The 15811-nt window shown below is 42.5% G+C and overlaps 1 protein-coding gene across 1 annotated transcript in view; it reads left to right on the top strand.

Moving 5' to 3' along the window:
• LOC146785787 (mast cell carboxypeptidase A-like) overlaps window positions 1–13333 on the top strand; it is a 330342-nt gene extending 317009 nt beyond the window's left edge. The window contains exon 11 of the mRNA XM_085635046.1: window positions 13040–13333. Coding sequence (XP_085491172.1) covers window positions 13040–13227 — 188 coding nt within the window. The 3' untranslated portion in view covers window positions 13228–13333. The remainder of the gene's footprint in view (window positions 1–13039) is intronic.
• The last annotated feature ends 2478 nt before the right edge of the window (window positions 13334–15811 follow it).

Genomic DNA, 15811 nt, shown 5'->3' on the forward strand with positions numbered 1-15811 from the left:
ATCTTCATTTGAGAGCTGGTTAGGGCTGCTACTCGGACACTCTGTATTGCAGCCTTTGCAGCTAAGTCAGCTGCACAGTTCTCTTTAGCATGAATGCCATCAGGCTGACAGCCCAAACTGTGCCTCGCATGGACTAATGAAAGCTTGTCTTCATACGACAGGTAACTTTCCCCAAATCTGTTTATTCTTCATAGGTTTTCTCTTTAAATCCTTAAATCTAGTTAATCTCAAATGCTGCAAATCGACATTGTAGCCTTATTTATTTATTTATTTATTTATTTATTTATTTATTTATTTCATTTATAGAGCGCACTGTCACCTGGCTTGCACACAGAAGGCTGAGTTGAACACAATAAGCATGGGAACTGACGAATCAGTCTTTCGTAACGCAATTAGCACGGCATGTAAATCTCCATCTTGTGCAGCACTGTCACCTAAGATTTTAGTGTTAGTGTTTTGTGGGATGAACTCACCATCCTTCACTACAACATTTACCGTTGCTCAGGCTGCGGAGTATTTGTATTTATTTCCTACTGCAGGTTGTGCAGATCCATCTATGTAGAAGATGCTCTGGTAAGACTCAATGGGTAAAGTGGCTAGAGTCGGAGCAAGACCCTGTTCATACTGAAGAAAAGCTTGTGTACGAACAGAGGGATCATAATGAAACTTCACATCCACTGGACTCCCACTATGCTCAGGTGTAGGGTAGGAGTATTAGGAATGCATGCTTTTGTGGCTGCATGTGGGGCTTATATGGGAGAAACAATACATTTATGTTTTACCTGCACCAAAGGGCACATTTAAGAAAGCTGTTTGCACAACCATCAGATTTTAATTGATGCAGGCAAAACGTGATGCAGCCAGGGACTACAAGTGAGACTTGTAAGCAGCTGGAATGGTCTGTCCTTCGTTGCAGATCACATAGGGGTAACCATAGTGACCGGGTATGACTCTGATAACTATATTGTTTTTGTTGTCCCTTGTTTGAAAATATTTAGTCTCCAGCATGTCTGCATGTTGAGCATACAAGATATCAGTGTCTGTCTTCAACCACTGTTTGAATGAAAACATGGGAGAAATCAATCACTTTCACTTTGATAGCTTTATTTCGGTCGGTGACCATAAAAGCACAGGTAAAATATATACAAGCATAAAATACATAAATAATTCAGGAGTTGAGATAAAAAAATTATTAAACAGCAGTTATCAAAGTGGAAACAATAAAAAATTGCAGTATACGTATTCAATCTCTAATATAAGAATAAAAACTATTAAGAGGGACCCAACGCCTTTAAAATCCGGTTACGCGTGTGCCAAACATTGGTCAGAAATTTAGCTAATGCAAAAACAATTGGGCCAGAGAGGTCAGTTTTTAAAATTCTATACATTGGTGCGTATTCCCTGCAACCCATATTCCTTATCAACGGGAGAAGCCAATATTTCCGTGCTATTTTGTAGGCTGGGCAAAAAAAAAACACATGCAGATCGGTTTCCTCCGTGTCATCACAGGCCGGACACTGCTTTAGGGTGGGAGCCGGTAACCAGTTACTTGTAAAAGACCGGAACGGCAGTGTACCGTATCTCCATTGGAGGAACAGCTTCCGGGTCAGTACGGGGGAGATAGGATCCAACACCCTCTCAAATCTATAGAAATCCTTGCTCTGCATAAACACAGAAGCTAAGGACCCTTCTGCCTGGGTAGCTTGAGCCCTGGCTAGTTTATATTCGTGATAGACCTTGGCCAGTGACTTTTTGGATATATTTAGTGCGGCTTTCGCTGGCTCAGTCCATAAGTCGGGGAGCCCTATTCCCATGCAAATGGCTTGAATATTTTTGACCCAAGGGATATTGAGCGCTATTGGGTGATTCAGAAGTTCAACCAATTCCGCCCTATATTCTACGAGATCGTTGCTGCTCCACAGCCTACGCCAGAATGCTAAAGGTCTCAGGCTTATTTCGTCAGCTAACGGTCGTAGGCCCAGATCAAGCCTCAGGGGGAAGAGCGGAGTACTGGGCGGGAGTGCGGCTATCTGTCTTATAAACTTATTTTCCACTAATGACAGACTCTGGCAAGGCGTATGGCCCCATATTTCCGCCCCATACATTATCGCTCCCCTAGCCTGGGCCTTATATATCTGGATCAGTGCCCCCAATGGACGATATGATGAACCAGTCATCATCCGGGCAATACCCCCAGTGATTTGCGTAAGTTTAAGGTTAGCCCTGCTCTGATGGGATCCCCAAGTCATGGTTTCATTGAGAGTCACACCAAGGTATTCAAAGGTGGCCACTCTCTCAAGCCGTCCAGCTCCCAATTGCGGATTTGGCCGTAGTTTTTGCCTCGGATTCAAAACCATAAATTTGTTTTTTGCCGCATTAATTTCCAGCCCCCTATCAGTACAGAAGGCCACGAAGGAGTCAAGAATCCTCTGAATGCCCATGGGGGTTTTGGATAGCAGCAGGGTGTCGTCCGCAAACATAATTGCGGGCACCCTGCTGCCGTTCAATTTCGGGGCGTCGGTATATTCGGTGGCGTTCAGATGAGCGATTACCCCGTTGACAAAGAGGCAAAACAGGGTCGGTGCCAACACACAGCCCTGTCTTACCCCCCGGTCAACGGGGAATCTATCGGTCAGTTCCCCCGACCTCCCACACCTCACTCGGGCGTAGTTATTATGGTGCAGTCTCTGTAAGATCAATAGGATGTCCGGGGGAACGCCCATCTCTGCCAAGATGCTCCAAAGTTTCCCCCTGGGCACCAGATCGAATGCGGCCCGTAAGTCCACAAAAATTGTGTACAAACTACCGCCCTCGATTTTTGCTGCCCGCCAGTAGATCAGATTCAATCTAAAAACCTGGTCCACTGTGGATACCCCCTTCCTGAATCCCGCCTGGTATGGACTGAGGGCTCCCACCTCCTCCATCCAGTCCTGGAGCCTATTCAGCATCACCCTACCAAACAGTTTCTGTGCCACATCTGTCAGACTGATTGGTCTGTAGTTGGCTGGGAGGAGAGGTGAGCCCTTTTTAAAAATGGGGACCACCTCGGCCCCCAGCCAAGTACTAGGGATTTCCATGCCACTGAGAACTCCGTTGAAGAGGGCGGTAAGATAAGGGGCCCATATAGTAGGTTCTTGTTTAAACATATCCCCTGGTAAACCGTCCAGTCCCGGCGCCTTTCCAGAAGCAAGTCCTGAAATGGCAGCGGTCACTTCACCGAGCGTTATCGGCTCCCCTTCATAGTCCGGGCAGCCTACCCCGTCAACAGCAGGAGATTCTCCCGGGTCAGGACTGTATAGGGTCTGGAAGTGAGCTTGCCACACCCCTGGGGCAATATTGGGCTCGAATGCAGATTTTAGGTTCCCCGACCCCCCATTCACAATCCTCCAAAACAGCCGTTGGTTTTGGGTCGCTAGTGTCTTAGTGAGTTCTTCCCACTGTTTTTCCTCCCATTCTGCCTTAGCGTGGGCAGTGAGTTTCTTATAAACTCGTCTGCTTTGTTTTAGACTATCCCCACCTAAACCCTCCTTGATTAGTTTAAGGAGCTCTGTTTTTGCCCTTCTGCAAGCAAGGTTATACCATAATGTTTTACCTCGACGCCCCCCTTTTGCTTTTCGTGGGCTGCAAGTGAAATGAGGTGCCGCAGCTTTTATAAGTTCCTCATGGGCTTTGGACAATTTACCCTGGGAGTCTTTGTTATATGGCTCAGTGTCCAAGCAACCCACAGTTTCCAAAATGGGAATTATCCCATCATAGAGCCTGGGGAGTTTATTCTTGCTTGTGGCCAGGTGCTCCCACCTGATCCTTCTCCTATTGTTGTCAAGGAGAAGCGCCGGGGTGTTACCTACCACGTTATTCACAAGAGCTTGGGGGCCAGGATGGACAAGGTCGAGCTCCAGTGCGTTATGGTCACTATCGGACCTTTCCATCACCCTGAAGTCTTGGATTGTCTGCCACTTCACTATTTGAGCCAGGACATAATCCAGACGGGACTCTCTTCCCAGTCTGTTATAGGTGGTTTTGCTGGGTATATCAGATTTTGTTCGCCCATTACAAGCTCTGAGTCCGAACTTCAGGGTGAGGGCTGTGATTTGCACGGCTAAAGGGGTCCATGCCTTTGGGGGTGGGGCTTCCACCATAGGGACTGCCCAACTAACTTCTTCTTCAGATGATAGCCCATCCAAAAGACCAGGGAGTGGCTCAAAATGAGAATTGAAATCCCCTCCCACAACATAGTATGAATCACTCGGTAGGTCAACTAAAAAATTAGAGAGTTCATCTATGGTCGGCGATTCCTTTACATTCCCCATTGGCCTGGAATAAATATTAATGAACACCAGTTTAACTTGATTGGGCCATAATAGAGAAATCGCAAGAATGTCCTCAGAATTGGTCGGCATCCGAATTGCCACACAGCCCAGATGAGATGCAACCCAAGTCGTAAGACCTCCTGACGGACGGCCTTTGCCTTCCCATCTCGCTGGAATGAAGAATGACATGTATCCTTGGTGACCATAGTCACCAAGGATATCAATCATACAAAGGCTTCACTCTCTCCACTTAGTGAGCCAAATAAGTGCATCCAAACTTAAGAAATCCCAGCAGGGAATGCAACTTTTTCAGTGTGTTGGGGAGGTTGCAAGGTAGCACACTTCTGAAGGAAGTCCGGAGCTAATCCCTTTCCCTCACTAGATAACTCATATCCTAGGAAGGTCATCATCAGGTGGGCAATATTTGATTCTTTTAAATTAATTTTGTAACAATGTGATGTAAATAACATCACTACTCTGTCTACCCTGGCTATGTGTAAAGTCAAATCATCTTCAATGAGATAGATATCATCAATGCCCGACAACACCTTGGGATCTGGTTGTAAGATGTCCATGATTTGTGCTGAAAATAAGCAAGGACTGTCCTTTTAGCCCATGGCCAAGCTCTGGGAAGAAAATTGCACTCCGTTAAAACTGAAAGTGGTTAGATAATCACTCTCAAGTGTTGTGTTTTGACTGAAAAAAATATTGGAAATATCCAGAGTCATTTTAAATATTTCCAGCGCCAGGTTTGTCATCAACTGGAATTCTGGAATTCAAATTTTTATAGCCTAAGACTATTCTGTAGGAACCGTCTGGCATGGGAACAGGAAAAGGAGAGTGTTCATTGGTGAATGACAAGGCACTGTGATGCCTTGATACTGCAACTGATCTAATGTTGCTTTAATACCACGTTTTGTTTCTGGACCATTTTTGCGGCTTAGTTCTTTTGCATCCTTGGTCAGAGGTTGGCAAATTGTCCCTATTTCTATAGGTTCTGTGGTGTTATCGGCTGATACTGATGGTACCTTTGTTCTGTCAAAGTGCCAGGCTGATTTTTCTGGCTTGGTCCTTTCTTCTATTCTTTCTTAAAGACGGTGATCTAACCATAACGTAAGGTTCATGAGATCTGCACAGGTAGTAGGCAGTGAATCAATCTGTGCTAAGATATCTTGCAGGGCATCTTTCAAGCCCTGATAGAACAGTGCTGACCTTTCCTCCTCTGGCCACGAGGTTTCTGCTATTAGTCTATTGAACTGTGCTAGGTAGGACACTAGGTACTTGTTTCCTTGTTGTAGCTCCAACAGTTTGCGGTTGGCAGACAACGTGACTACCCATCTGTCAAAGACTTCTTCAAATTCTTGAATGAACTGTCTCCAGTTGTACAATAACAAGCTGTCTTGACACACCATTGGTACAGCCCAAGTGGCTGCATCTTCAGACAAATATTAGATAAGGAATGCTATGCGAGATTGTGCATCTGGAAAAGTGCTTGGTCAACATGTAAAATGTAATTCTACCTGAGTGAGAAAGATCTGCACCATGCCTGAGTCCCAGAATAATGCTCAGGAGCAGCTGACAGGATTTGAGTGGGAACTATTGATGAAATATTGGTAGGTTGCAAAGAACCAGGAGGTGAGTATACATTGTGACACGCAGGCCCAGTCTGACCTGCACTAATCTTAGTCTGTAACTGCACTACTTTATCTGCTAAAGCGGCCATGACATTTTTTGACTCCGTTAAGTGTTCCTTTGCATCTGAGTTATGGCCATGATTTAAGCCCTTGTGCAGATCGGAAGGAATACATTCTGCTGGCTCACTATTCTGTCACAGCCTTCGGATTCCTGCATGATGATATTAAGGCCCACTTCCAGGCAGCTCCAACTCAGTAGCTTTAATAGCACTGAGGATTAGAGTGGCCAGGCGGTGGAAGCGTGTGGGAAGGGAACAGCAGGGAAGGAGATCTGACAGAAAAACTGATTAGCAGACAGACAGATAATGGTGATCAAAACAACCATGAATCTTCTGGAAGAACATAAAGACTTATTTCTTCAATAATGTTTCACTGCTTAACAACAGATATGATAGACATACATCTATTGTTTACTTCACAGGGTACACCAACATACAGCTTGCATTCGACAAAATAAAAGGTATTTCACAAAGTATGTCCTCAATGACTTGCACTAATCAAAATAAACAGATGCTTCACGGATTGTGTCAAAGTGTAACTTGCACCATTCACAAGAACACAGTATCGACTTACAAACTGGGAGGACTTTTGAATAAGTTACTTATGTTCATAAAAACCAAATACAAAAATAAACTTCCACCAACCTCGATCCCGAGGTTTCTTTTGCTAGTGCGTGAGAAAATAAAGGTGAACCCTTTTAGGCTAATGTTGCCGATTTTTCAAAACAAAACACAGTAAGCGCGTCCTGAAGCTGGGCTTACTCTTCAGAGCACAACCTACCTCTGTATCTATGGAAACTTGCCGGTAGCAATCTGCAATGTCTAGGAAAACTGGATCCGGCACAGGCTGTTGCGGAAGCCGTCAGCGACCCAAAACTCCACAAGGAGCTCACGCACCAGCACCACAAAAGAGTCACCCATGGCTGACACAGGCAAGGACAAGAACGAACTTCATGCAAGCAAACGAAGGACAGAACACCAGGAGGGCTACCAAGGAACTATTATAGCTTGCAGGAAAAATTGGAGCTCGTGCTCCAACCAAAGTATCCAGAATAGTGCGCAGCTCCCCCAGGGTAGGGCTGCTGATATGAACTTGGGCCACTCCCAAGATCACTGCCCTCTAGGGCAGCTGGGAAATTAAGTCCCAATGAGGGCCTGTAAAACAGAAGAGTGTTTTAAGCATAAGAATAACAGACATTTACACAGTTGTCTATACTATATTATTTAAGACATATACAAACTCTGGCTACACTACCACTGGGTGGGAAAGTGCAGCCACCAGTGTGCCGATCAGAAAAAATCCCTTTTTCCACAACACATAGCACAACCTCGAGTACAGGAGGCAACCCAAAACACCCTGCTGGGTTTTGGTGGGGTGGGCTCTAGAACTTGCGCCGCTATTGCACTGACAAAACAGAATACATGCCTAGGTCTCAGTCAGCAATGAACAGTGACTTCCGGTTGACTCTTTACTTTTCCTTGGTGCTTTTTGCCCTGAAACATTAGAAATGTATATCTTGCCTTCCTTCTAATGAACTTTAGTTGTTTTGGGGACATTTTAATTTTATGAAATCACTCTAGTTTTTGTCATTGGTTATGGGATTTTTATTGTGTTGTGTTCTGAGTTTTAAGTTTAATTGGTACTACTAAATACCTTTCACACTTTTCCTCATGTTAGGCTGGTCTGCCTTGTGTCATTGCTATCAGGGGTTGAGATCCGGTGTATTTATTGAACTTGTGTGTTGTACCTGACAGCATTTTGGACATATTATTTGGACTTATACCCTCCCAACTAATAACCCCTTTTCTTACACAACCTATAGTGTTAATATATCAGAATCTGTGGTACGCTAAATTTAAATTACCCAAATTTGAAATGAGATAAATAGAACTGCAGGCACTAACTAACAATGATCTGTAATACAAGTGTGAAATGGGATCAAAACAAAGTGAAAAGATGAATCAAGTAGTTTAATCTGATACTCAATTCAAATTATATAAAGAATTACAGTCTAAATTCTACCTACAAATTTTAATATACAATATCATAGAAAGCATAACATCTCAACTCTATCATTTAGTGCTTGCAGTTGCATATTTTCCAATAATTTTATCCATCTATTTTCTTATAGTTACAAAGCCTTATGACAGTCATGTTCACCATCTGATCATGCAATTTCCAAGATCAAAAATTTTAGTAGACTAATACTAAGCCTATACAGATCCAAAAGTGTAGCTACTGAAGATTTTGGATTTCTGTTGCATATATCGCTTTTATGTTCTGATAATCATAATTAATCATGTTCTTCCACAAGGACATGTAAAAGCACACACACAATCATTTGTATCACATATTGTACACAGTTTAGTTACAGAAAATACAATTTAAAGCCTGCTTTTTGCTGTAAGTGTTTAGCTACAGTAACTGTTTCTTTAATACTCCTGGATTGCAGGTATACAAATAACGTTTTTTTGTAAACATTCCTTGAAAATCTGGATAAAATGTCACTATTTCACAACTTTTATTGATGATCCTTTTGATGTTACTACTGGCAGTAGCATACTTAGAAACAATTCATGGAATATTGCTGATGTGATTTTTCATCATCTGTTACACTTTGTTAATATCCCCTTAGTCTTTATTAAATCGTTGTCAAAATTCATATTCCTGATGTACATATGTTGTTTTCTGTGATGTTATTAATTGAAGTCAGACTAATTTGAGATAAGGCAGATATTTTCAATATCTTCAGGATGAAAAATTTGATAAAGCAACAAACTGTTTTTATCATTATCAGTGGATTTGCCATACATACTCATTTGCAGTGTCCTGTCATCAGTCTCTACCAGTACATAAAAAAGCAGTTTGTTTTAAACTTAGGTTTTTGCTGAATTATATACAATAATTTAGGTATTAAGCTCATTGATTATGCATACTAGTATTTCTTGTTGACGTCTCCAAATGACAAAAATATTGTTAATATACTACAAGTAAATGAGTACTTTCTCTTTCCATTCATTGTTTTATAAATGTTTTCATCCTCAAACTCAGACATAACTATATTTGCATTGCAATCTAATCCACAAAGTCATGAGTTTCTATCTCATTGGTATAAATTGCTATCCTATTTGAAATATAAAGAATAAAATGAAAAATATAGCACAAAGAAATCTTTATTAGCTCCTTTCATCTCATGCTTCAAATGTGCCCAATCTAAGTTGTGCAAGCCCCCATGATGTACCCTTCAGGTATATAAAGCATTCGAAACATCTGTATGTAAGACGATTTGAATTCTATCAGCGATTTGAAAGTTTTTGATTTTTCTCCAAATCTCAAAGGTACTTTTCACAGACAAATTACTTTGTTGTACTAGAGGTTGGAAGAAATAATTGATGTATTTACCTGCTGCTTTGTCTATAGAACTACATAACACATAGTTCTGAATGGTGAATTGATGTGAACTTTGTGATCTTCAGTAAGATATATTCATGGTCATTTGAGATTGGTAGATGGGAAAATGTATTGTTTATTTTCTTTTATGCAATTGCATTGAGGACTTTCTCGTGAATATCATTCAAGATCTTTTGAAATTCCTTGGTTGAATTATTATCAATTGTGATATACAGAGTACTATCTTTGAATACATTTCTTGTTGGTTTTACATAATGTTGGTCTGGTTAGATTTACTTGACATTATGATATTGCAATATCATTGGAACATGCAATCTTTTGCAAGAAGTCGTCTCCATTTAGGTCTTATTTATTTATTAGTGAATAAATGCCATGATCTTGATCCTGTGAAATCCTAACATTATTGTTTCTCAGTTAGATGTGCTGTTTCTTCAATTTCTACATCCACTTCATAAAACCAGCTTTGTTAGCCTGTTCTGGTCAGCAAACTAGGCAGCTTTGAGCACTAACACACACTGAGTGGTCATCTACCAGACCATGCTCCTATCTTTCTAATTCCTAACTATGTATATGAGATTTGTTGCCAGTTAAATATCCACTATATTAACCAACGTCTGTATAAAGTGTTCAAACATCAGACGTGCATTGGTCATGCTTGTACAGAAGTGTTATTGTATTTCAGAGCCTAATAATTAATTTAGATTGCATTATATTTCATGGCAGACAGGAAAGAGAGCCATACATTGCAACATCTTGTTTTCCTGTGCTTCACAATCCTGCGTATTTAATGAGTAGTAGCCAATTTCTTAGAGACCTACTATAAACATCTATAATGAAGTATATCCGTTAAACACATGCTTTTTTCTTTTTGGCAAAATCAGGAGTAAGTGCATTTTCATGTTAGGAGTGGAATGGAAGGTTGTCATATTTAATGAGGGGATGGGGAGGGGTTTCCTCATGTACAAAATTATATATCCAGTAGAAAAAAGCACATGTGCTTGGGAACATTTGTGAACTATTGACACATGTTGACTTTTCCAATATGGAACAGCTAGCCTTCTAATGGATGTGAAGAGATATCAATGTATGAAACAATCATTGGTGAAATTTCAGGTGAACACCCTAAATATCAATTCAGAAATATCGACTGCCCAGAATATCGAATTCAAAATATTGTTTACCCCTACACTATCCAGCGTTTTCCCTACTGTTGCATTCACTGGAGTGGGAATAGGAATTTGTACCCCTACGCTATCCAACGCTTTCCCTACTGTTGCACTCACTGGAGTGGGAATAGTAATTTTTCCCTTCCCGCTATCCAACGCTTTCCCTACTGTTGCACTCTCTGGAGTGGGAATAGTAAATTTTATCCTCCCGCTATCCAACACTTTCCCTACTATTGCACTCTTTGGAGTGGGAATAGTAATTTTTACCCCTACGCTATCCAACGCTTTCCCTGCTGTTGCACTCATTGGAGTGGGAATAGTAATTTTTCTCTTCCTGCTATCCAATGCTTTCTGTACTGTTGCACTCTCTGGAGTGGGAATAGTAATTTTTACCCCTACGCTATCCAATGCTTTCCCTACTGTTGGAGTCACTGGAGTGGGAATAGCAATTTTTCCCTTCCCGCTATCCAACGATTTCCCTACTGTTGCACTCTCTGGAGTGGGAATAGTAATTTTAACTCTCCCGCTATGCAATGCTTTCCCTACTGTTGCACTCTTTGGAGTGGGAATAGCAATTTTTACCCCTACGCTATCCAACGCTTTCCCTACTGTTGCACTCACTGGAGTGCGAATAGTAATTCTTCCATTCCCGCTATCCAACGCTTTCCCTACTGTTGCACTCTCTGGAGTGGGAATAGTCATTTTTACCCTCCCACTATCCAATGCTTTCCCTACTGTTGCACTCTCTGGAGTGGGAATAGTAATTTTTACCCCTACGCTATCCAACGCTTTCCCTACTGTTGCACTCACTGGAGTGGGAATAGTAATTTTTACCCCTACGCTATCCAACGTTTTCCCTACTGTTGCACTCACTGGAGTGGGAATAGTAATTTTTACTCCCTCACTATCCAACAAAAGCTCTACTTTTTTTACATTACTTTTATTATGTTTACATTTTAAGCTTTTTTATATTATATTATGTATGTTTTATTTAATTGTTTTTAATATTTAATTACTTTTATATTATTTTTAATACATTTAAAAAATTCAATATTTTAGCTAACTATATTTTAACATTCTATATTTTGGAATCGATATTTTAGTACTTACCTGATTGTAGATAGGGAGTCGATATTCTGTCCTTCTATATTTTGGCGTCGATATTTTGGGCATTCTATATTATGTCCATCGATATTTAGTCACTGAACCGTAATTTCACTGTGCACCAATGGGCAGGAGATACCTATTAATATATTGATAAACACAAAATATTTGTGCACAGCGATGGAAATAGGGCAGGAAGTTACCAGAGTAGGGTTGCTGAATATTGAGCCTCTAATATTGTAGGACAAACAAATTGACGACAAAATTATCTACAAGATAACTATATAGAGGTGAGTAATTGCTAACTATACATAACTCTATATATATGTTTTAAGAATGGTAAATCTGAATTTACCAGTATAGACTTACATTTCTGATTTTTCAGTCATTGTTATAGAAAGTATGGCAACACAATATTGAAGACTCAGTGTTCTGACATACAGTAATGAAAGAACATTTAAGATCAAAGATCCAATCCTATTTACAAGTATATTGCTAGATATCCAGCGCCTAGTTAACGGATGGAGTTCAGAACTCCTTACTTATTGAGATCCAATCCTTTCTGGCAGTGACTGCAGTGATGTGCAAGTGTGTCATGACTCATAACACAAGCAAGAAAAATGTCTGTCATACCCATGTTTTTGCCTTGAAAAAGCCAAAATATGAGTGTAATCAACCAATCACAGGCATGGCCCTTGCTGCACTAATTAGAGCTATCAATGTGGGTGACTGGCCCAGATATGGATAAGTGTCTTGAATACATATGGTGGAAACTGGTGTGTTGATAGAGGAAACTTTAAACATGTCCTAAGTGTGACAGTGGCTTTTGAGAGAGACGGGTCAACTCACTTGAACAGAGTTCTGGCCAGAGGATCTACCAAAGGACTGGGTGATATTTTATTACGCTAGTAAAATTTGCAAAACTGGTGATTTTGATTTACACAAATTTTGTGATAATTGTTCAGCTTGGCCTTAGACATTGATTAATTTTCAAATGCAGGAGGCTGATTTGCATAGAAAACACCCCCATTTCCACTTTAACTGGTGTTCTTCAAGTATCTTGTGTGTTCTTTTAACTCAAGGTATTGCCTCAAATTTCACTCCAGATATAGACAAATCTCAATTCGCATAATTTGAGGACCTTTTCCAGAAGTTTTGAAGGGAAATAAAATTTACAGTTTCACACACCCTAAACAGTTACTATCAACAGCAGAGTAAACTTGACATGATCTTAATACAAGACTTGCTATTGCATTTTTCTAAACTTCTAAAGCTCTGATGAGTGTTTGCTCTGAGTATACAGTGTGTTTTCCAGTGTTAGTCATATATTGTTTTCATTAATTGTGTATTTTAGATCCCACTGCTGGTTCATCGGTTGACTGGGCCTATGATTATGGCATCAAGTACTCATTCGGCTTTGAACTTCGTGACACGGGCGATTATGGATTCCTCCTCCCTGAGTACTTCATAAAGCCAACCTGTCAAGAAACTATGCTGGCTGTGAAATCTATTGCTAATCATGTTCTCGGGACTGCAGCTTAAATCTAAAGATGATACAGAGGTATCTGTGCTGGACAGATCAACAACTGTTAGCAGAAACATATTGTGATGCAACATAGGATGAATAAACATGCCTTGAGACAGTCAATCCATTTTGATTTTGGGTTTTATAATGAAAAATGTGTGTGTGTGGATAGATTAAGAAGTTGTGTTGTCTGAATAATTTGTGTAACATTTGTGTTGCTAGGTCTGCATTTAATGTGCACTTTACATAACTTTGAACAAGTAAACTAGATTTTTTGCTATTGCATTAAATGTCAATATTGTAACCTGGCTCATCAAGAAATGAGAATTTTGCTGGTCAATCACTGCCAGGAAATTTCACATCTATGCCTGGAAACGACCTCATCACTCTTGGAGCATAATTCTTATAATTTTATGTGACAAAATGCTACTCTTTGAAGTAGAATTACAGCTAATATTATGCCCACTTGCGTAATTCAGTCATTTGGGGGAAACTATCCTGCCGCAAGACCACATTTAGCAAACATGGGTGACTGTCCATTCTGCTTTTTATGTTCTGTTGAATTTAGCACTATTTTCTTACTGCTAAATATATCCTTGCATCCTTTTTGTATGCGAGGGTGCATTTTGCTCTAAATACCGAGAGTAAGTTGGGGGGAAACCCAACTCCAAGTGCACATTTAGCAAGTGCAAGCAGCTGCTCCCACTTGCTACTCATGTTCAGTTGCATTCAGTGCTATGCTATGTCTTAGCTCCAAACATATCTTTGTGTCCATTTTGGGGTCAAGGGGCATTTTTTTGCTAAGAAAATAGCTTTAATGCAGAATTACTCTCAGACGATTATGGTTTCCTCCTCCCTGAGTACCTCTGAAAGCCAACTTGCCAAGAAAGAAGTTGGGGGAAATTCTTACCCCCAAGTGCGCATTTGGGTGCCGATTCCGATCCTGTAAAACCCGGGTACGAACCGTCGTACGGAGCGTTTTCTCCGTCCGACTCATACCCGGGAAAACCACCTTACAAACCCGCAAGTACGATTCGTACTGAAATACCATCTCTGTACGATTCGTACAAAACACCGACTTGCTAAAATATACCCACAATTCCGATCCGGGACACCGTGTACGTGACGTCCGGACGGAGTCAGGCAGCGTTTTACAAACCAGCAAGTACGATTCGTGCCTACGTCATTCTGCACGTAGCATTTTTTACGGGAGCCAAAAACTGCCGGGAAATTGAGGAGGACGCGAGGAAGGAGCACCTGTACGCGACGGACAGCCATGGACCCCATCCTGCTTGTCATCCCGGTCCTCATAGCCTACGACCTTGTGTACAGAAACCGACGCAGATGCCGCAGAAGGTCAGAACAACCCCCAGGGGCAAAGGGGGGGGTGGGGGCAAGGGGCAGGAAACATAACCCACACCCCACAAAAAACATATATCCCCTGCACATTAATTACCTCCATGGTCTGGTCACTTCGGGGGGTGTGTCCACCAATCCCACGTCCCGCCACAACGGAAGTGAACGTGGACGCGTACCCGTCACCACCACATTGGTGGTACGGGACGTACCCATGCCCCTCAGAGCGTGGGTACGGTCCATACCACCATTGCAGTGGTGATGTAGGGGTACGCGTGTACAGACCGTACCCACGTCCCCCAGAGCGTGGGTACTGTCCGTACATGTGTACCCCTACATCACCACTACAATGGTGGTACGGGATGTACCCACGCTCTGGGGGGCATGGGTACGTCCCGCACCACCATTGTGGTGGTGACGGGTACGCGTCCACGTCCACTTCCGTTGTGGCGGGACGTGGGATTGGTGGACACACCCCCCGAAGTGACCAGACCATGGAGGTAATTAATGTGCAGGATATATATGTTTTTTGTGGGGTGTGGGTTATGTTTCCTGCCCCTTGCCCCCACCACCCCCCCTTTGCCCCTGGGGGTTGTTCTGACCTTCTGCGGCATCTGCGGCGGTTTCTGTACACAAGGTCGTAGGCTATGAGGGCCGGGATGACACGCAGGATGGGGTCCATGGCTGTCCGTCGCGTACAGGTGCTCCTTCCTCGCGTCCTCCTCAATTTCCCGGCAGTTTTTGGCTCCCGTAAAAAATGCTACGTGCGGAATGATGTAGGCACGAATCGTACTTGCTGGTTTGTAAAACGCTGCCTGACTCCGTCCGGACGTCACGTACGTACAGTGGTGATGTAGGGGTTCGCGTCTACGGACCGTACCCACGCCCCCCAGAGCGTGGGTACGGTCCGTACCACCATTGCAGTGGTGATGTAGGGGTACGCATGTACGGACCGTACCCACGCCCCCCAGAGTGTGGGTACTGTCCATACACGCGTACCCCTACATCACCACTACAATGGTGTTACGGACCGTACCCACGCCCCCCAGAGCATGGGTACGTCCCGTACACGCGTACCCCTACATCACCACTGCAATGGTGGCACGGACCGTACCCACGCCCCCCAGAGGCGGGTACGGTCCGTACACGTGTACCCCTACATCACCACTGCAATGGTGGTACGGACCGTACCCACGCTCTGGGGGGCGTGGGTACGGTCCGTACACACGAACCCCTACATCACCA

This window comes from Triturus cristatus, chromosome 11, assembly GCF_964204655.1.
Source record: "Triturus cristatus chromosome 11, aTriCri1.1, whole genome shotgun sequence".
Classification (NCBI taxonomy): Eukaryota; Metazoa; Chordata; class Amphibia; order Caudata; family Salamandridae; genus Triturus; species Triturus cristatus.